This window comes from Oncorhynchus clarkii, chromosome 17, assembly GCF_045791955.1.
Source record: "Oncorhynchus clarkii lewisi isolate Uvic-CL-2024 chromosome 17, UVic_Ocla_1.0, whole genome shotgun sequence".
Taxonomy (NCBI): Eukaryota; Metazoa; Chordata; class Actinopteri; order Salmoniformes; family Salmonidae; genus Oncorhynchus; species Oncorhynchus clarkii.
The window spans coordinates 85,271,813-85,294,593 of NC_092163.1; the positions used below are offsets into that span (position 1 = coordinate 85,271,813).

General features: G+C 42.4%; 1 protein-coding gene across 1 annotated transcript in view; it reads left to right on the forward strand.

Annotated features, from left to right (window-relative positions):
• Positions 1-362: 362 nt before the first annotated feature.
• Positions 363-22,781, forward strand: part of LOC139371481 (ISY1 splicing factor homolog) — a 31,993-nt gene continuing 9,574 nt past the window's right edge. The window contains exons 1-5 of the mRNA XM_071111933.1: positions 363-499; positions 4,051-4,073; positions 12,428-12,479; positions 12,628-12,736; positions 12,832-12,944. Of these exons, the coding sequence (XP_070968034.1) occupies positions 497-499; positions 4,051-4,073; positions 12,428-12,479; positions 12,628-12,736; positions 12,832-12,944 (300 nt within the window). The 5' untranslated portion in view covers positions 363-496. The remainder of the gene's footprint in view (positions 500-4,050; positions 4,074-12,427; positions 12,480-12,627; positions 12,737-12,831; positions 12,945-22,781) is intronic.

A 22,781-nucleotide genomic window follows, 5' to 3' on the forward strand; every position in this document is an offset into this window, starting at 1 on the left:
CGTTCACCAAAGAGTTTCTAAATTCAGAGGCGCAACATCCCGAGACTTCCGGGAACGCTTGCGAAACAGACATGCTCAGAGTTTGGGGTTTGAGAAGTCACTGAGAAAAGTGAAAAATACTTCCTTAGTTGTTAATTTTCGCGAAATCTAAAGGCATAACCTAGATTCGAGACAATGTCTTAAGTAGTTGAACATGTGAAAGTGACAAACTGACTGAAATTATTTTGAATTGACGGCCTGCACATGCGCAGTTTGGCGCGATACGACCGTTAGATCAGACGGCTAGTTTCTGCGCATGAGCTTATCTAGCCAACGTCGCCATGACATCGCCTACACGTGTGAATGGGGCTTTCTATTGCAGAAGCAGTTTTAGCCTATCTTCATACGGTACTGTCTTTGGTGCACCCGCTTTCAACTTGTGGAAAACATCTAGCAAACGTTTTGGAAGAGGTGTTCAAAGACTGAAGTAACTACTTTAGCTAGATAATCAATATATATGGTAAGTAATAAACGTACTTCATGTATTTAGTCAGAGATAAGTAATAATTTAAGAAGTTAATGTAGCTATCAATCTTGCTTTTAGCTAGCTGGCTAACTTTAGCTGCTAGCCCTAGAAGCTAGCTTGTTATCACAAATGTTTTTAAAAAATGTTCCTCGACTAACTAGCTAATTGTTTGAGTTAATTTCCCATGGACCACGTGATGCTACTGATTTTCATAGCTGTAAGAAACGCACAACTAACTTTTAACTTAGGTTAAATCCATCACTTTTTGACAGCATCTCTTTTGATTCAAACAACTTTCCATACATGTTTGCCTATGGGAGATGTGGTCAGAACGTTACCTTTTGGACCTGGTTGCCAAAACATTCAGAAGATATAGGTGCTCAAAGTTGACCCTTATTGCATGCATTTACATTTGAGTCATTTAGCAGACGTTCATACCCAGAGCGAATTAAAGGAGAAATTAGGGTAAAGTGCCTTGCTCAAGGGCACATCAACAGATTTGACACTTAGACTGCTCGAGGGATTCCAGCTAGTCAAAAAGTTCAGATTTAAAGTGGGGTTGTTGTTTTGAAATAGATATCGCCTCTCCCTAAATAGCAGGAAGCAGAGTACAGTCAACTTGCCAGTTCTTGATTATGGTGACACCATTTACCAGATTGCAGCAGCTACAACTCTTAAACCTTTGGATGCTGTCTACGATGGCGCCATTTGTTTTATCACTGGTATCAACAGGTTGGCTGGTCCTCATTAAAGTCCTGTAGATCAATTAATTATTCCATTTTTTTTCAAACGCCTACCGCACAAGCTTCCAACTTCCCTAACTCTGTTGCTAACATATAAAATGTTAGATGAGATGCCATACCCACTAGCAGGATTGGTTAACTCTTGAGGTCCCTCTGGTCTCTTCCAATTGAGGAAAATCCTCCTTTAGCTTATTTGCTCCAAATTGTTGGAATAACCTACAAAATTCATTGCATCTTGATCCCCTAGTGCAGTTTAGGACTTTGTTGTTAAGTGAATTCATTGAGGATTGCAGTTGTTTTTATTGTAGTGGTATATTTGTTGAATTTGTGGTGAGGTTGTGCCTTGTTATTTTTATTCTTGTTTTAATTGTGATCTTAATTGTTCTTCATGTTGTGACAAAATGTTTGTACTCAGGACACCATTGGGAATGAGACGCTGGTCTCAGTTGGGCTACCCTGAATAAATACACGTTAATAATAAATTGAAGAGTTGTCTACTTGTCTGGGGTAAATGGGGGGGTTGGACAACCAGAATATACATTTCAGATGTTCGAATGGACAAGTAAGAAAATCACTATCAAACTATTACTCCGATCAGGCAGTGGCGCTGCCGCAGCACACAGCGGGGCAGTGCATAGTTTACTTTCTGAGTAAATTGCCTATATTCCTATTTGCTTTAGCCCATGTCAATTCATGTTATATTTACACAAAGCAAGGGAACAATGTGGACACAGCTAGTCTCACCAAAGCGGTGCAAAATATCCGGTCAGAAAATGTTGTTTCTCTCTCTTGAATGTTGGATGATCTAGGTTATTTTTCTAGTGGACACTCCAGTGTCTGTCTGATTGTTGTATCAGTCCATATATTTGACCTGGCCTATTAAACCACTCAGTGGATATGAATATGACCTGGTCTATTAAACCACTCAGTGGGTATGACCTGGCCTATTAAACCACTCAGTGAATATGAATATGACCTGGTCTATTAAACCCCTCAGTGAATATGACCTGGTCTATTAATCCCCTCAGTGGATATGACCTGGTCTATTAAACCACTCAGTGGATATGACCTGGTCTATTAAACCCCTCGGTGGATATGACCTGGTCTATTAAACCACTCAGTGGATATGAATATGACCTGGTCTATTAAACCCCTCAGTGGATATGAGTATGACCTGGTCTATTAAACCACTCAGTGGATATGACCTGGTCTATTAAACCCCTCAGTGTATATGACCTGGCCTATTAAACCCCTCAGTGAATATGAATATGACCTGGTCTATTAAACCCCTCAGTGTATATGACCTGGTCTATTAAACCCCTCAGTGAATATGAATATGACCTGGTCTATTAAACCCCTCAGTGTATATGACCTGGTCTATTAAACCCCTCAGTGTATATGACCTGGTCTATTAAACCCCTCAGTGAATATGAATATGACCTGGTCTATTAAACCCCTCAGTGGATATGACCTGGTCTATTAAACCCCTCAGTGGATATGACCTGGTCTATTAAACCCCTCAGTTGATATGACCTGGTCTAATAAGTGAAGTGAAATTGAACAAACAATACAATAATGGGAAAAATCAAATGTATTTATATAGCCCTTCGTACATCAGCTGATATCTCAAAGTGCTGTACAGAAACCCAGCCTAAAACCCCAAACAGCAAGCAATGCAGGTGTAGAAGCACGGTGGCTAGGAAAAACTCCCTAGAAAGGCCAAAACCTAGGAAGAAACCTAGAGAGGAACCAGGCTATGTGGGGTGGTCAGTCCTCTTCTGGCTGTGCCGGGTGGAGATTATAACAGAACATGGCCAAGATGTTCAAATGTTCATAAATGACCAGCATGGTCGAATAATAATAAGTCAGAACAGTTGAAACTGGAGCAGCAGCACGGCCAGGTGAACCTAATGAGTCAAAACAAAACTTAGGCCACGGCCAGCTACGTGTTTCTTTCCTCAGTTTTCCTCCGCTGTAGCCTATTTCCAGATTATTCTAGCAATATGCAACCAACTACAACACATAGTAGCCTAGGCCTAAGAAAGGAGGAAAACATGGGATCAGATTATAGTGATTCAGTTCTGAGGACAGTAGAGTTGCTCTGCAGCCCATGATGACCATTCAACCATCACAAGACGAACAGCCAGCGAGGCTCCTTGACTGTCACCTGCTCTATCTGCACGCTGCTACCACAGATCAGACCTAGACTTCTACACATCTCTATAGTACCAGATAGACCCAGACTACTACACATCTCTATAGTACCAGATAGACCTAGATTACTACACATCTCTATAGTACCAGATAGACTACTACACATCTCTATAGTACCAGATAGGCCTAGACTACTACACATCTCTATAGTACCAGATAGGCCTAGACTACTACACATCTCTATAGTACCAGATAGACCTAGACTACTACACATCTCTATAGTACCAGATAGACCTAGACTACAGCAGTCTTTTTTATGGTACATTTTCTTTTATAGCTGGCCGCTAGGGGGCGTTAACATTGTCTATGGCGGTGGTCACCAACCAAGCGCAGACAATTATTTCAGATCCCTCCTATGTACTTTACTAGTTTTCAGTCACCCGTTTGGCCGATGGTGTTATGGACTCTTTTTCGCACAAGTTAAAAACCCTGTTATCGTTTGTTTTGGCATTTAGGTGCAAAAATGAACTCTCTGAGCACTTCTATAATGGGCAAATATGTATGGAAAGTTTTGTTCAAATAGAAAGGGGTGCTGTCAAAGTGATTGGGTTCAAATGGATTGACCATTTGTTGTTTTCTTTCTAATAGGCTCGTAATGCAGAGAAGGCCATGTAAGTATATTCTTGTCTTATATTGTGATTATATTGAGCCATAGGCCCACTGTCATAAATTAATGTGAGAGAATACTGATGCTATTTCTGTTTATAGTCTACGTGGTGTCTCTGTCATGTAGCCACTGAACACGTCGCTCACTATGTTATGCTCTGGTGTCTAACTGATACAGTGTTTTCTATTCACGCCGGCTGTCGACTAATCAGCTGGTTACAGGCTCATTTTCAGTCAAGCTACGTTTTCCATTTCATATTAACTAGGCTACTTTTCTTTTAAAAGTTTCAATTCGCTAGTCTGTCGAGTCCTTTCCTGCTAGAATGAACAATATGCATCTCCAGGTGATCTATTGATTGGACAGTCAGTCACAAAGCCAGCGATAACGGAATCACAGCAGAGAGGAAGAGGCGACGCGACAGGTTTCACTCTCGCCAAAATCTGTCCAAAATAAGCCCTATGCATTTCTATGGACTTAATCCCATTGTTAGGGTGGAGAAGTGTATATAATGAGATGCTCACATCTCTAGTTGCAGTTGAATTTCTTTACACCAAGGAGGAAGAGAGAGCATGATGCTCGTGGATGATATGGTCGATGATATTACTAGTTTATCTAGCTTGTCCTGCGTTGCATATAATCGATGCCTGTTAATTTACCATTGAATCATAGACTACTTCGCCAAATAGTTATTTAACAAGCGCATTCGGTAAAAAAGCAGTCGTTGCACCAATGTGTACCTAACCATAAACATCAACGCCTTTCTTAAAATCAATACACAAGTATATATTTTTAAACCTGCATATTTAGTTAATATTGCCTGTTAACATGAATTTCTTTTAACTAGGGAAATTGTGTCACTTCTCTTGCGTTCATTGCATGCAGAGTCAGGGTATATGGAACAGTTTGGGCCGCCTGGCTCGTTGAAAACTAATTTGCCAGAATTTTACGTAATTATGACATCAAATTGATTTATATAGCCCTTCGTACATCAGCTGTTATCTCAAAGTGCTGTACAGAAACCCAGCCTAAAACCCCAAACAGCAAGCAATGCAGGTGTAGAAGCACGGTGGCTAGGAAAAACTCCCTAGAAAGGCCAAAACCTAGGAAGAAACCTAGAGGAACCAGGCTATGTGGGGTGGCCAGTCCTCTTCTGGCTGTGCCAGGTGGAGATTATAACAGAACATGGCCAAGATGTTCAAATGTTCATAAATGACCAGCATGGTCGAATAATAATAAGGCAGAACAGTTGAAACTGGAGCAGCATCACGGCCAGGTGGACTGGGGACAGCAAGGAGTCATCATGTCAGGTAGTCCTGAGGCATGGTCCTAGGGCTCAGGTCCTCCGAGAGAGAAAGAAGAGAGAAAGAGAGAATTAGAGAAAGCAAACTTAAATTCACACAGGACACCGAATAGGACAGGAGAAGTACTCCAGATATAACAAACTGACCCTAGCCCCCCGACACATAAACTACTGCAGCATAAATACTGGAGGCTGAGACAGGAGGGGTCAGGAGACACTGAGGCCCCATCCGAGGACACCCCCGGACAGGGCCAAACAGGAAGGATATAACCCCACCCACTTTGCCAAAGCACAGCCCCCACACCACAAGAGGGATATCTTCAACCACCAACTTACCATCCTGAGACAAGGCTGAGTATAGCCCACAAAGATCTCCGCCATGGTACAACCCAAGGGTGGGCGCCAACCCAGACAGGATGACCACATCAGTGAATCAACCCACTCAGGTGACGCACCCCTTCCAGGGACGGCATGAGAGAGCCCCAGTAAGCCAGTGACTCAGCCCCTGTAATAGGGTTAGAGGCAGAGAATCCCAGTGTAAAGAGGGGAACCGGCCAGGCAGAGACAGCAAGGGCGGTTCGTTGCTCCAGAGCCTTTCCGTTCACCTTCCCACTCCTGGACCAGACTACACTCAATCATATGACCCACTGAAGAGATAAGTCTTCAGTAAAGACTTAAAGGTTGAGACCGAATTTGCGTCTCTGACATGGGTAGGCAGACCAATCCATAAAAATGGAGCTCTATAGGAGAAAGCCCTGCCTCCAGCTGTTTGCTTAGAAATTCTATGGACAATTAGGAGGCCTGCGTCTTGTGACCGTAGCGTTCGTGTAGGTATGTACGGCAGGACCAAATCAGAGAGATAGGTAGGAGCAAGCCCATGTAATGCTTTGTAGGTTAGCAGTAAAACCTTGAAATCAGCCCTTGCTTTGACAGGAAGCCAGTGTAGGGAGGCTAGCACTGGAGTAATATGATCAAATTTTTTGTTTCTAGTCAGGATTCTAGCAGCCATATTTAGCACTAACTGAAGTTTATTTAACATTGAATAACATTGAAGGTTGTGCAATGTAACAGCAATATTTAGACTTATGGATGCCGCCCGTTGGATAAAATACGGAACGGTTCCGTATTTCACTGAAAAAGTAAACGTTTTGTTTTCGAAATGATAGTTTCCGGATTTGACCATATTAATGACCTAAGGCTTGTATTTCTGTGTGTTATTATGTTATAATTAAGTCTATGATTTGATAGAGCAGTCTGACTGAGCGGTGGTAGGCAGCAGGCTAAAGCATTCATTCCAGCAGCTCTTCGCTGTGCTTCAAGTATTGAGCTGTTTATGACTTCAAGCCTATCAACTCCCGAGATGAGGCTGGTGTAACCAATGTGAAATGGCTAGCTAGTTAGCGGGGTGCGCGCTGATAGCTTTTCAATCGGTGACGTCACTCGCTCTGAGACCTTGAAGTAGTTGTTCCCCTTATTCTGCATGGGCCACGGCTTTTGTGGAGCGATGGGTAACAATGCTTCGAGGGTGGCTGTTGTCGATGTGTTCCTGGTTCGAGCCCAGGTAGGAGCGAGGAGAGGGACGGAAGCTATGCTGTTACACTGGCAATACTAAAGTGCCTATAAGAACATCCAATAGTCAAAGGTATATGAAATACAAAATGATATAGAGAGAAATAGTCCTATAATTCCTATAATAACTACAACCTAAAACTTGTTACCTGGGAATATTAAAGACTCATGTTAAAAGGAACCTTTCATATGTTCTGAGCAAGGAACTTAAACGTTAGCTTTTCTACATGGCACATATTGCTCTTTTACTTTGTTTTTGCATTATTTAAACCAAATTGAACATGTTTCATTATTTATTTGAGGCTAAATTGATTTTATTGATGTATTATATTAAGTTAAAATAAGTGTTCATTCAGTATTGTTGTAATTGTCATTACAAAGAAAGAAAGAAAGAAAAAAAAATGACCTGTTTTAATTGGCATCGGCATTGAAAAATCATAATCGGTCGACCTCTAAACTGAACAGCAAGTGCTGACTAGTTTATATAGAAGGTGTTAAACTGACTGAATAAAGTCTCTGGGACAGTAGGTAGCCTAGTGGTTAGAGCGCTGGGCCAGTAACCGAAAGGTTGCTAGATCGAATCCCCGAGCCGACAAGGTTAGAAATCTGTCCCTGAACAAGGCAGTTGACCCACTATTCCTGGGTGTCTGTTCCTAGGCTGTCATTGTAATTAAGTTAATTAAAAAAATAAAATAAAAATAAAAAGTGACTTGCCTAGTTAAAAATAAAATCTTAAATCATGCCATGTACAGTGCATTCGGGAAGTATTCAGACCCCTTGACTTTTTCCACATTTTGTTATGTTACAAAAAACAGCCTTATTCTAAAATGTATTAAATAAATAACATCCTCATCAATCTACACACAATGCCCCATGATGACAAAGTGAAAACCGGTGTTTAGAAAATTTTGCAAAACTATTACAAATAAAAAAACGGATACCTTATTTCCATAAGTATTCAGACCCTTTGCTATGAGAAATTTAAATTATGCTCAGGTGCATTCTGTTTCCGTTGATCATCCTTGATGTTTACACAACTTGATTGGAGTCACCTGTGGTAAATTCAGTTGATTGGACATGATTTGGAAAGACACACACTTGTCTATATAATGTCCCACAGTTGACAGCGCATGTCAGAGCAAAAACCAAGCCATGAGGTCAAAGGAATTGTCCGTAGAGCTCCGAGACAGGATTGTGTCGAGGCACAGATCCTGGGAAGGGTACCAAAACATTTCTGCAGCATTAAAGGTCCCCAAGAACACAGTGGCCTCCATCATTCTGAAATGGAAGAAGTTTCAAACCACCAAGACTCTTCCTAGAGCTGGCCACCCGGCCAAACTGAGCAATCGGGGGGAGAAGGGCCTTACTCAGGAAGGTGACCAAGAACCCTATGGCCACTGACAGAGCTCCAGAGTTCCTCTGTGGAGATGGGAGAACCTTCCAGAAGGACAACCATCTCTGCAGCACTCTACCAATCAGGCCTTTATGGTAGAGTGGCCAGAAGCCACTCCTCAGTAAAAGGCACCTAAAGGACTCTGACCATGAGAAACAAGGTTATCTTGTCTGATGCATAGTCACTGTACCTCTACCTACATGTACATATTACCTCGACTGACCGGTACCCCCTATATATAGCCACGCTATTGATATTTTCTTGCTGCTCTTTAATTATTTGTTACTGTTATTTAATTTTTTTTACTTTACACTTATTTTTTCTTAACTGCATTGTTGGTTAAGGGCTTGTAAGTAAGCATTTCACTGTAAGGTCTACCTACACCTGTTGTTTTCGGCGCATGTGACAAATACAATTTTAATTTGATGAAACTAAGATTGAACTCTTTGGCCTGAAATGCCAGGTGTCACGTCTGGAGGAGACCTGGCACCATCCCTACGGTGAAGCATGGTGGTGGCAGCATCATGCTGTGGGGATGTTTTTCAGCGGCAGGGACTGGCAAAGGTGAACGGAGCAAAGTACTGAGAGATCCTTGATGAACACCTGCTCCAGAGCACTCAGGACCTCAGACTGGGACGAAGGTTAATCTTCCAACAGGACAACGACCCTAAGCACAGAGCCAAGACAACGCAGTATGGTCTTCGGGACAAGTCTCTGAATGTCCTTGAGTGGCCCAGCCAGAGCCCGGACTTGAACCCGATCGAACATCTCTGGAGAGACCTAAAAATAGCTTTGCAGCAACGCTCCCCATCCAACCTGACAGAGCTTGAGGATCTGCAGAGAAGAATGAGAGAAACTCCCCAAATACAGGTGTGCCAACCTTGTATGGTTATACCCACGAAGACTCGAAGGCTGTAATCGCTGCCAAAGGTGCTTCAACAAAATACTGAGTAAAGGGTCTGAATACTTATGTCATATCAGTTTTTTATATATACATTTGCCCAAATGTCTAAAATCCTGTTTTTTCAATCAAATCAAGATGTATTTGTCACATGTGCCAAATACAAGTGTAGAGCTTACTGTGAAATGCTTACTTACAAGCCCTTAACCAACAGTGCAGTTCAAGAAGAGTTAAGAAAATATTTACAAAAAAATAAAGTAACATAACGAGGCTGTATACAGGGGGTACCGGTACCGAGTCAGTTTGCTGGGGTACAGGCCATTTGATTAATTGTTCAGCAATCTTATGGCTTGGGGGTAGAAGCTGTTTAGGAGCCTTTTGGTCCTAGACTTGGCGCTCTGGAACAGCTTGCCGTGCGGTAGCAGAGAACATTCTATGACTTGGGTGACGGGAGTCTCTGACAATTTTATGGGCCTTCCTCTGACACCGCCTAATGTATAGGTCCTGGTTGGCTGGAAGCTTGTCCCCAGTGATGTACTGGACCATTCGCACTACCCTCTGCCGCCTTAAGGTCAGATACCGAGCAGTTGCCATACCAGGCAGTGATGCTCTTGGTGGTGCAGCTGTAGAACGTTTTGAGCATCTGGGGACCCATGCCAAATCTTTTCAGTCTCCTGAAGGGGAAAAAGTGTTGTCGTGCCCTCTTCACAACTGTCTTGTTGTGTTTGGACCAAGATAGTTCATTGGTGACGTGGACGCCAAGGAAACTCTCAACACGCTCCACTACAGGCTGTTGTCTTGCTCACATTGAGGGAGAGGTTTTTGTCCTGGCTCCACACTGCCAGTTCTCTGACCACCTCACTATAGGCTCTCATCATTGTCTGTGATCAGGCATGACCGCTGTTGTCGTCAGCAAACTTAATGATGGTATTGACTCGTGGGTGAACAGGGAGTACAGGAGGGGACTAAAGTTCACACCCCTGTGTGGCCCCAGTTTTGAGGATCAGCGTGGCAGACGTGTTGTTGCCTACCCTTACCACCTGGGGCGGCTTGTCAGAAAGTCCAGGATCCAGTTGCAGAGGGAGGTGGGTCCCAGAGTCCTTAGCTTAGTGATGAACTTTGTGGGCACTCTGGTGTTGAGCTGTAGTCAATGAACAGCATTCTCACATAGGTGTTCCCTTTGTCCAGGTGGGAAAGGGCAGTGCGGATCTGTGGATCTGTTGGGGCGGTATGCGATTTGGAGTGGGTTTAGGGTGTCCGGGAGGATGCTGTTAATGTGGTGGTTACTTTCGCTTCCTTGGGCACAGGGACTATGGTGGTCTACTTGAAACATGTAGGTATAACAGACTCAGTCAGGGAGAGGTTGAACATGTCAGTGAAGACACTTGCCAGGCGGTCCATGCATTATATTTTTTATTTGACCTTTATTTAACTAGGCAAGTCAGTTAAGAACAAATTCTTATTTTCAATGACGGCCTAGGAACAGTGGGTTAACTGCCTGTTCAGGGGCAGAACGACAGATTTGTACCTTGTCAGCTCGGGGATTTGAACTTGCAAACTTCCGGTTACTAGTCCAACGCTCTAACCACTAGGCTACCCTGCCGCATGCTTTGAGTTCTAACCCTAACCCACGTCCTGGTAATCCAAGGATTTTGCTTTGTCGTTATGGTGTGTGTGTGTGTATTGTGTGTCTATTGGTGAAGGGGAAAAAAAAACTTTAACAATTTTAGAAGAAGGCTGTAACAAAATGTGGAAAAAGTAAAGGGGATTGAATACTTAACGAATCGCATCGGGACAAGTAAACCAAAATAATTCCTAGGTTTCCTTTCCTAGGATATTTGGGCTTGCCAGACAATGATGGCAAAGTGCGAGACTCTCGTTAGTCAGTATAGCCCACCGAATCACATCGGTGAGAAAGCTGTTCATTTGGCACCCTCATTTTCATAGGATACTGGTGGACTTTTTGGTGAACATCTGCAGATAAATTATGAAAATATTCCATGAAGATGGTGAATCATCACTGTTGGTAGTGGAGAGCCTCATTCTGGTCCAAATATGATCGTTAGGGCCCTCACAGAATCCACACATTAAAACAGAATGAAACCATCTTCAGAAATGTATTGACCTTAGTAGGGAATCAACTGAATGTATTGAACACTTATTCATTTTCCCAAGTTTATCATAAGACATGAACCGAATGCTTCAGTGATTCGTATTTCCTGCAAATTTCTGAATAGGCAACCAGAATGCCCCTGCGTTTATATAGCCGTTAGCGATGATACTAATGAAAACAGTCTTCTGGGAGAGGGAAAGTTTTCCCAAAAACCTGCAAAGTAGCCTATGTTTACCTGGCAGAATGATATAATGATGATTTTCATCAACCAGTGGGTGTTTGTTTGACAAACTCTACCATCACTCGTGAACTACAAAAACCCAGCTAAATGGCCTCTTGCTTGGTGCTCACTTAAATTAAAGGATAACTAAAACCACAAATACATTTCTCAAAAGTGGTTTCCTCATGTGGTTTAAGCATTGTTGTGGACTTAACATTCCATTTAGTTGTTTTTCTGTAAAAAAAAATCATGCTATAAACGGAAACGTGGGAAAACAAAACTTTTAATTTATTTTTCAAGATAATGTGGGCTATTTACTCAAATTTATATAATTCATAATTTGAAAAACAAACATCTTTGTGGCAATTCATATTTTGCTGTAAAACTGTAAAGAATATTTTAATTGCAAGAGAAGACAATTTAAATGTTAAAGGTTTACTGTTCTCTTACTTAGAAAATAGTCCTGGTCACATTGGCCTAGACCTAGACCATATCCAGAACAACTAGCAACTTTCAGTTATTTCAATTGTGAAGTAATGTCTTTCTACACAATACCACAACACATGTTCCCAATCTGAGAGGTAAATTCAATTAAGTATTCAGTTTCTCTGTGTATTTCAGATTGAACCAATGCATTTGGATGCACCAGGGGGCATTTGGATGCACCAGGGGGGCATTTGGATGCACCAGGGGGGCATTTGGGTGCACCAGGGGGGCATTTGGGTGCACCAGATGTGAACCCAAAGTGGCCAAGTCCCCCTGGCCGGGGGCGCCTGGCTGGCTACTCTATGTACTGGTCATGAATGTATTATTTATCAGTATGTATTTGTATTAACTTGTGAAATACACCTCGTCTCCCCAGGACGGCCTTGGCCCGGTTCAGAAATGCTCAGCTGGAGGAGGGCAAAGTCAGGGTGAGGAAGATGATGATGATGTCCTTATGTCCTTTAGGGGAATGATTACAAATTTTAGATTTCTTGTCCCAGAGTTCACTAACCACCATAAAGTCATGTCGTCGTGGCTCTTGTGTTGTTATCCTGACATGTTTGTTGACTGTTCCAGGAGAGGAGACCGTTCCTGGCCTCAGAATGTACTGAGCTGCCTAAAGCAGAGAAGTGGAGACGACAGATTATCAGTGAGATCTCCAAGAAAGTTGCTCAGATTCAAAATGGTGAGGTGTCCTACATGTGACATTGAACCGTTAATAAATGTTTATGAATGAAGAGCATAACCTCATCCATGTGTTTGCCTGTTATTCTCTGATAGCTGGTCTGGGAGAGTTTAAGATCCGGGACCTGAACGATGAGATCAATAAGCTGCTGAGAGAGAAAGGTCACTGGGAGGTCAGGATCAAGGAGCTGGGAGGACCTGACTACGGGGTAATAGAGTTGGGAGATTTCAACCTTTATCCTATGGTGGTTATGTGCCCCCCCTCCATCCAGGATGGAATTGTTTATTTTATATCACCTTCCATTAAAAGGATCACATACAAATACATTCTTACATCATCATATTTAAACCAGTCAGTCCATCATGTTACATTCACTAACAACAGAGGACATTAATACATTCACTAACAACACAGAGGACATTAATACATTCACTAACAACACAGAGGACATTAATACATTCACTAACAACACAGAGGACATTAATACATTCACTAACAACACAGAGGACATTAATACATTCACTAACAACACAGAGGACATTAATACATTCACTAACAACACAGAGGACATTAATACATTCACTAACAACACAGAGGACATTAATACATTCACTAACAACACAGAGGACATTAATACATTCACTAACAACACAGAGGACATTAATACATTCACTAACAACACAGAGGACATTAATACATTCACTAACAACACAGAGGACATTAATACATTCACTAACAACACAGAGGACATTAATACATTCACTAACAACACAGAGGACATTAATACATTCACTAACAACACAGAGGACATTAATACATTCACTAACAACACAGAGGACATTAATACATTCACTAACAACACAGAGGACATTAATACATTCACTAACAACACAGAGGACATTAATACATTCACTAACAACACAGAGGACATTAATACATTCACTAACAACACAGAGGACATTTATACATTCACTAACAACACAGAGGACATTAATACATACACTAACAGAAGACATTAATACATTCACTAACAACACAGAGGACATTAACACATTCACTAACACAGAGGACATTAATACATTCACTAACAACACAGAGGACATTAATACATTCACTAACAACACAGAGGACATTAATACATTCACTAACAATACAGAGGACATTAATACATTCACTAACAACACGGAGGACATTAATACATACACTAACAACACAGAGGACATTAATACATTCACTAACAACACAGAGGACATTAATACATTCACTAACAACACAGAGGACATTAACACATACACTAACAACACAGAGGACATTAATACATACACTAACAGAGGACATTAATACATTCACTAACAACACAGAGGACATTAATACATTCACTAACAACACAGAGGACATTTATACATTCACTAACAACACAGAGGACATTAATACATTCACTAACAACACAGAGGACATTAATACATTCACTAACAACACAGAGGACATTAATACATTCACTAACAACACAGAGGACATTAATACATTCACTAACAACACAGAGGACATTAATACATTCACTAACAACACAGAGGACATTAACACATTCACTAACAACACAGAGGACATTAATACATTCACTAACAACACAGAGGACATTAACACATTCACTAACAACACAGAGGACATTAATACATACACTAACAGAGGACATTAATACATTCACTAACAACACAGAGGACATTAACACATTCACTAACACAGAGGACATTAATACATACACTAACAGAAGACATTAATACATTCACTAACAACACAGAGGACATTAATACATTCACTAACAACACAGAGGACATTAACACATACACTAACAACACAGAGGACATTAATACATTCACTAACAACACAGAGGACATTAATACATTCACTAACAACACAGAGGACATTAATACATTCACTAACAACACAGAGGACATTAACACATACACTAACAACACAGAGGACATTAATACATACACTAACAGAAGACATTTATACATTCACTAACAACACAGAGGACATTTATACATTCACTAACAACTTGTTTTTCAACCACTCCACAGATTTCTTGTTAACAAACTACAGTTTTGGCAAGTCAGTTAGGACATTTACTTTGTGCATGACACAAGTTATTTTTCACTATCACAATTCCAGTGGGTCAAAGTTTACATATACTAAGTTGACTCTGCCTTTAAACAGCTTGGAAAATTCCAGAAATATATGTCATGGCTTTAGAACCTTCTGATAGGCTAATTGACATAATTTGAGTCAATTGGAGGTGTACCTGTGGATGTATTTCAAGGCCTACCTTCAAACTCAGTGCCTCTTTGCTTGGCATAATGGGAAAATCCAAAGAAATCAGCCAAGACCTCAGAAGAAAAAACAATTGTAGACCTCCACAAGTCTGGTTCAACCTTGGGAGCAATTTCCAAACGCCTGAAGGTACCACGTTCATCTGTACAAACAATAGTACGTAAGTATAAACACCATGGGACCACGCAGCCGTCATACCGCTCAGGAAGGAGACTCATTCTGTCTCCTAGAGATGAACATACTTTGGTGCGAAATGTGCAAATCGATCCCAGAACAACAGCAAGAGAAAACAGGAGAAAACAGGTACAAAGTGTCTATATCCACAGTAAAGCGAGTCCTAACTCGATTTAACCTGGAAGGCTGCTCAGCAAGGAAGAAGCCACTGCTCCAAAACCGCCATAAAAAGCCAGACTACAGTTTGCACCTGCACATGGGGACAAAGGTTGTACTTTTTGGAGAAACTTCCTCGTTTGATGAAACAAAAATATATATTTTTGGCCATAATGACAATCGTTATGTTTGGAGGAAAAAGGGGGATGCTTGCAAGTCGAAGAACACCATCCCAACCTTGAAGCAGCATCATGTTGTGGGGGTGCTTTGCTGCAGAAGGGACTGGTGCACTTAAAAAAAATAGATGGCATCATGAGGTAGGAAAAATATGTGGATATATTGAAGCAACATCTCAAGACATTAGTCAGGAAGTTAAAGCTTGGTCGCAAATAGGTCTTCTAAATGGACAATGACCTCAAGCATACTTCCAAAAGTTGTGGAAAAATGGCTTAAGTACAACAAAGTCAAGGTATTGAAGGGGCCATCACAAAACCCTGACCTCAATCCTATAGAAAATTTGTGGGCAGAACTGAAAAAGCGTGTGCGAGCAAAGAGGCCAAAATTCACCCAATGTATTGTGAGAAGCATGTGGAAGGCTACTCAAAACGTTTGAGGCAAGTTAAACAATTTAAAGGCAATACTACCAAATACTAATTGAGTGCATGAACTTCTGACCCACTGGGAATGTGATGAAATAAATAAAAGCTAAAATAAATCATTCTCTCAACTATTATTCTGACATTTCACATTGGTGATCCTAACTGACCCTAAAACAGGGAATTATTACTAGGATTAAATGTCAGGAATTGTGAAAATTGAGTTTAAACGTAATTGGCTAAGGTGTATGTAAACTTCCGACTTCAACTGTAAGTACAAATACCGATACAATTGACTTTGCATTTAGTAGTCCAACAGCACAAGTAAGGAATGAATGTTAGAACACATTCTTCTTGGCCATGGGCATTCTGAAGCGCCGGCCAGAGGGAAGCCTCTCAAACTGAAGGTGTGGAGAGGGTGGGAGGGGTCGCCAATGACAGCCAGTGCCTTCCTTTTGGTTGCCTTGCTGAACAAACTGCTCAAATGTGACTGTGGTTGACCAACTACTTTGCTGGCTGTGTTTACTATTCTGGTCCGTTTTCTTTTACTCCTCATGTTCAAATGACCAGACTGTCATATTGAATGTAAGGTTGCTCTCCACCAGCTCAGATTACCAGACTGTCATATTGAATGTGAGGTTGCTCTCCACCAGCTCAGATTACCAGACTGTCATATTGAATGTGAGGATCCTCTTCACCAGCTCAGATTACCAGAATGTCATAATGAATGTGAGGTTGCTCTCCACCAGCTCAGATTACCAGACTGTCATATTGAATGTGAGGATCCTCTTCACCAGCTCAGATTACCAGACTGTCATATTGAATGTGAGGTTGCTCTCCACCAGCTCAGATTACCAGACTGTCATATTGAATGTGAGGATCCTCTTCACCAGCTCAGATTACCAGACTGTCATACTGAATGTGAGGTTGCTCTCCACCAGCTCAGATTACCAGACTGTCATAATGAATGTGAGGTTGCTCTCCACCAGCTCAGATTACCAGACTGTCATATTGAACGTGAGGATGCTCTCCACCAGACTGCTGTACATCCTCCAGAACATCCTGGCTGACCCCAAACCCCTTCAATTTCCTGATTTAAAAACAGGCGCTGACTTGCTTTGTATTTATTTTAAGTCTGTATTCTCTGTAAAACTCAACTCATTTTGTTATCAATTTGTGTCCCTGGGTATTTGAAACACTGGTTGGTCGTTCAGAGACAGTGGTTGAGACATTAGCAGGTTGTTGCCATTGATGATGAGCTCCTTTGTCTCTTCCACATTGATGTGGAGGGCACTTGACCGGCACCATTCTTGAAGGTTGTTGGTCTGTTTATAAATAGCTGTCCCCATCTGACGTAGCATCTTTAATAAAGAGTTCTACCAGAGCCATGTCATCCGCGTACTTGAAAAGGCTCACATTGTTTCCTTGGAGATAAAGACCAACAACGGTGAAATGACACAGCCCTGGGGCGCCCCTGTGTTCAGGGTCAGTTCATCAGAGAGGGGACACAGCCCGGGGTCCCCCTGTGTTCAGGATCAGTTCATCAGAGAGGGCCCATTCATGAGGCCCCCCTGTGTTCAGGTCAGTTCATCCCATTCACGAGGACCCTCTGGGCGATCAGTTGAAGTCCTTCATCCAAATTGCCAGGCCTCCGTTGACGTTCAGGTCCAGTAGTTGTTTCAGCAGTGTGTGGTTTTGCATTGTATTGAAAGCTGAACGTCAACGGTGGAGAGCAACCTCACATTCAATATGACAGTCTGGTAATCTGAGCTGGTGGAGAGCAACCTTACATTCAATATGACAGTCTGGTCATTTGAACATGAGGAGTAAACTAAAATCAATAAATAAAATGTGATATGATTTAGCATGTTGAAGGTGACTAGCCACCATGTTCACCAAGGTCAGTGTAGCATCCTCAGTCCCCCTCTGTGCCTTATAGGAACAAAAATAAAAAATGATATTGTGCGAAATAGAATGCAATTGGGTGAATCATGACAAAATATGATAATGTTGAAAGCCTGGGCAGATGCCAAGTGCAGGCAATGGCAAATCTTGAGGAACAGGCTGTCTTACTGTAGTGAGTTAGGTTATAGGACAACATTTATTTATTTAAAAAAACTTTTTTTTACTTGCCATATTGTATTTACTTAGCCACCATGACCTCATTTGCTCACATTGTATATAGACTTATTTTTCTACTGTAAGACGCATCATAGCATTAGTATCGACCAACCCTACTGGGTAAGACGCATCATAGCATTAGTATCGACCAACCCTACTGGGTAAGACGCATCATAGCATTCTCTGTTGCAATCTACTGCAAAGATAGCCTGCAGAGTTCTGTCCTACTATCCAGGTCTGTACCCAAACAATTTGAACTTCTACTTTTAAAAATCCACCTCTCTAAAAACAAGTCTCTCACCGTTGCCACCTGCTATAGACCACCCTCTGCCCCCAGCTGTGCTCTGGACACCATATGTGATCTGATTGCCCCGCATCTATCTTCAGAGCTCGTGCTGCTAGGCGACCTAAACTGGAAAATGCTTAACACCCTAGCCATCCTACAATCTAAGTTTGATGCCCTCAATCTCACACAAATTATCAATGAACCTACCAGGTACCTCCCCAAAGCCTTAAACACGGGCACCCTCATAGATATCATCCTAATCAACTTGCCCTCTAAATACACCTCTGCTGTCTTCAACCAAGATCTCAGCGATCACTGCCTCATTGCCTGCATCCGTAATGGGTCAGCGGTCAAACGACCTCCACTCATCACTGTAAAACGCTTCCTGAAACACTTCAGCGAGCAGGCCTTTCTAATCGACCTGGCCGGGGTATCCTGGAAGGATATTGATCTCATCCCGTCAGTAGAGGATGCCCGGATATTTTAAATATGCCCCATTCAAGAAATTTAGAACCAGGAGCAGATATAGCCCTTGGTTCTCCCCAGACCTGACTGCCCTTAACCAACACAAAAACATCCTATGGCGTTCTGCATTAGCATCGAACAGCCCTCGTGATATGCAGCTGTTCAGGGAAGCTAGAAACCATTATACACAGGCAATTAGAAAAGCCAAGGCTAGCTTTTTCAAGCAGAAATTTGCTTCCTGCAACACTAACTCAAAAAAGTTCTGGGACACTGTAAAGTTCATGGAGAATAAGAACACCTCCTCCCAGCTGCCCACTGCACTGAAGATAGGAAACACTGTCACCACTGATAAATCCACCATAATTGAGAATTTCAATAAGCATTTTTCTACGGCTGGCCATGCTTTCCACCTGGCTACTCCTACCCCGGTCAACAGCACTGCACCCCCCACAGAAACTCGCCCAAGCCTTCCCCATTTCTCCTTCTCCCAAATCCGTTCAGCTGAAAATCTGGACCCCTACAAATCAGCCGGGCTAGACAATCTGGACCCTTTCTTTCTAAAATTATCTTCCAAAATTGTTGCCACCCCTATTACTAGCCTGTTCAACCTCTCTCTCGTGTCGTCTGAGATTCCCAAAGATTGGAAAGCAGCTGCGGTCATCCCCCTCTTCAAAGGGAGGGACACTCTTGACCCAAACTGCTACAGACCTATATCTATCCTACCATGCCTTTCTAAGGTCTTCGAAAGCCAAGTCAACAAACAGATTACTGACCATTTCGAATCTCACCATACCTTCTCTGCTATGCAATCTGGTTTCAGAGCTGGTGATGGGTGCACCTCAGCCACGCTCAAGGTCCTAAACGATATCTTAACCGCCATCGATAAGAAACATTACTGTGCAGCCGTATTCATTGATCTGGCCAAGGCTTTCGACTCTGTCAATCACCACATCCTCATCGGCAGACTCGACAGCCTTGGTTTCTCAAATGATTGCCTCGCCTGGTTCACCAACTACTTCTCTGATAGAGTTCAGTGTGTCAAATCGGAGGGTCTGCTGTCCGGACCTCTGGCAGTCTCTATGGGGGTGCCACAGGGTTCAATTCTTGGACCGACTCTCTTCTCTGTATACATCAATGAGGTCGCTCTTGCTGCTGGTGAGTCTCTGATCCACCTCTACGCAGACGACGCCATTCTGTATACTTCTGGCCCTTCTTTGGACACTGTGTTAACAACCCTCCAGGCAAGCTTCAATGCCATACAACTCTCCTTCCGTGGCCTCCAATTGCTCTTAAATACAAGTACAACTAAATGCATGCTCTTCAACCGATCGCTACCTGCACCTACCCGCCTGTCCAACATCACTACTCTGGACGGCTCTGACTTAGAATATGTGGACAACTACAAATACTTAGGTGTCTGGTTAGACTGTAAACTCTCCTTCCAGACCCATATCAAACATCTCCAATCCAAAGTTAAATCTAGAATTGGCTTCCTATTTCGCAACAAAGCATCCTTCACTCATGCTGCCAAACATACCCTTGTAAAACTGACCATCCTACCAATCCTCGACTTTGGCGATGTCATTTACAAAATAGCCTCCAATACCCTACTCAACAAATTGGATGCAGTCTATCACAGTGCAATCCGTTTTGTCACCAAAGCCCCATATACTACCCACCATTGCGACCTGTACGCTCTCGTTGGCTGGCCCTCGCTTCATACTCGTCGCCAAACCCACTGGCTCCATGTCATCTACAAGACCCTGCTAGGTAAAGTCCCCCCTTATCTCAGCTCGCTGGTCACCATAGCATCTCCCACCTGTAGCACACACTCCAGCAGGTATATCTCTCTAGTCACCCCCAAAACCAATTCTTTCTTTGGCCGCCTCTCTTTCCAGTTCTCTGCTGCCAATGACTGGAACGAACTACAAAAATCTCTGAAACTGGAAACACTTATCTCCCTCACTAGCTTTAAGCACCAACTGTCAGAGCAGCTCACAGATTACTGCACCTGTACATAGCCCACCTATAATTTAGCCCAAACAACTACCTCTTTCCCTACTGTATTTTATTTATTTATTTATTTATTTTGCTTCTTTGCACCCCATTATTTTTATTTCTACTTTGCACATTCTTCCATTGCAAATCTACCATTCCAGTGTTTTACTTGCTATATTGTATTTACTTTGCCACCATGGCCTTTTTTTGCCTTTACCTCCCTTCTCACCTCATTTGCTCACATCGTATATAGACGTGTTTATACTGTATTATTGACTGTATGTTTGTTTTACTCCATGTGTAACTCTGTGTCGTTGTATCTGTCGAACTGCTTTGCTTTATCTTGGCCAGGTCGCAATTGTAAATGAGAACTTGTTCTCAACTTGCCTACCTGGTTAAATAAAGGTGAAATAAATTAAAATAAAAAATGAGTATCGACCAACCCTATTGGGTAAGACGCATCATAGCATTAGTATCGACCAACTCTATGGGTTAAGACGCATCATAGCATTAGTATCAACCAACCCTACGGGGTAAGACGCATCATAGCATTAGTATCAACCAACCCTACGGGGTAAGACGCATCATAGCATTAGTATCGACCAACCCTATGGGGTAAGACGCATTATAGCATTACTATCGGTCAACCCTATGGGGTAAGACGCATCATAGCATTAGTATCGGTCAACCCTACTGGGTAAGACGCATCATAGCATTATTATCGACCAACCCTACTGGGTAAGACACATTATAGCATTAGTATCGACCAACCCTATGGGTTAAGACGCATCATAGCATTAGTTCCAACCAACCCTATGGGGTAAGACGCATCATAGCATTAGTATCGACCAAGCCTATGGGTTAAGACGCATCATAGCATTAGTTCCAACCAACCCTATGGGGTAAGACGCATCATAGCATTAGTATCGACCAACCCTACGGGGTAAGATGCATTATAGCATTAGTATCAACCAACCCTACTGGGTAAGACGCATCATAGCATTAGTATCGACCAACCCTATGGGGTAAGACGCATCATAGCATTAGTATCGACCAACCCTACGGGGTAAGATGCATTATAGCATTAGTATCAACCAACCCTACTGGGTAAGACGCATCATAGCATTAGTATCGACCAACCCTACGGGGTAAGACGCATCATAGCATTAGTTCCAACCAACCCTACTGGGTAAGACGCATCATAGCATTAGTATCGACCAACCCTATGGGGTAAGACGCATCATAGCATTAGTATCGACCAACCCTATGGGGTAAGACGCATCATAGCATTAGTTCCAACCAACCCTATGGGGTAAGACGCATTATAGCATTAGTATCGGTCAACCCTATGGGGTAAGACGCATCATAGCATTAGTATCGGTCAACCCTATGGGGTAAGACGCATCATAGCATTAGTATCGGTCAACCCTACTGGGTAAGACGCATCATAGCATTAGTATCGACCAACCCTATGGGGTAAGACGCATCATAGCATTATTATCGACCAACCCTACTGGGTAAGACGCATTATAGCATTAGTATCGACCAACCCTATGGGGTAAGACGCATTATAGCATTAGTATTGACCAACCCTACTGGGTAAGACGCATCATAGCATTAGTATCGACCAACCCTACTGGGTAAGACGCATCATAGCACTACCTCACAATGGGGTTTTGGTGAAACTGCCTAAGAAGTTAATGCAAACAACGCTGCGTCGGTGGCACTGTGCTATCCTCACAGCGGGCAAAGAAGGTGTTTAGATTGTCTGGAAGCAAGACGTAGGTGTCCGTGACGTGGCTGGTTTTCCTTTTGTGGTCCGTGATTGTCTGTAGACCCTGCCACATACGTCTTGCGTCTGAGCCGTTGATTTGCGAATCCATTTTTTCTCTATACTGACATTTCGCTTGTTTGATTG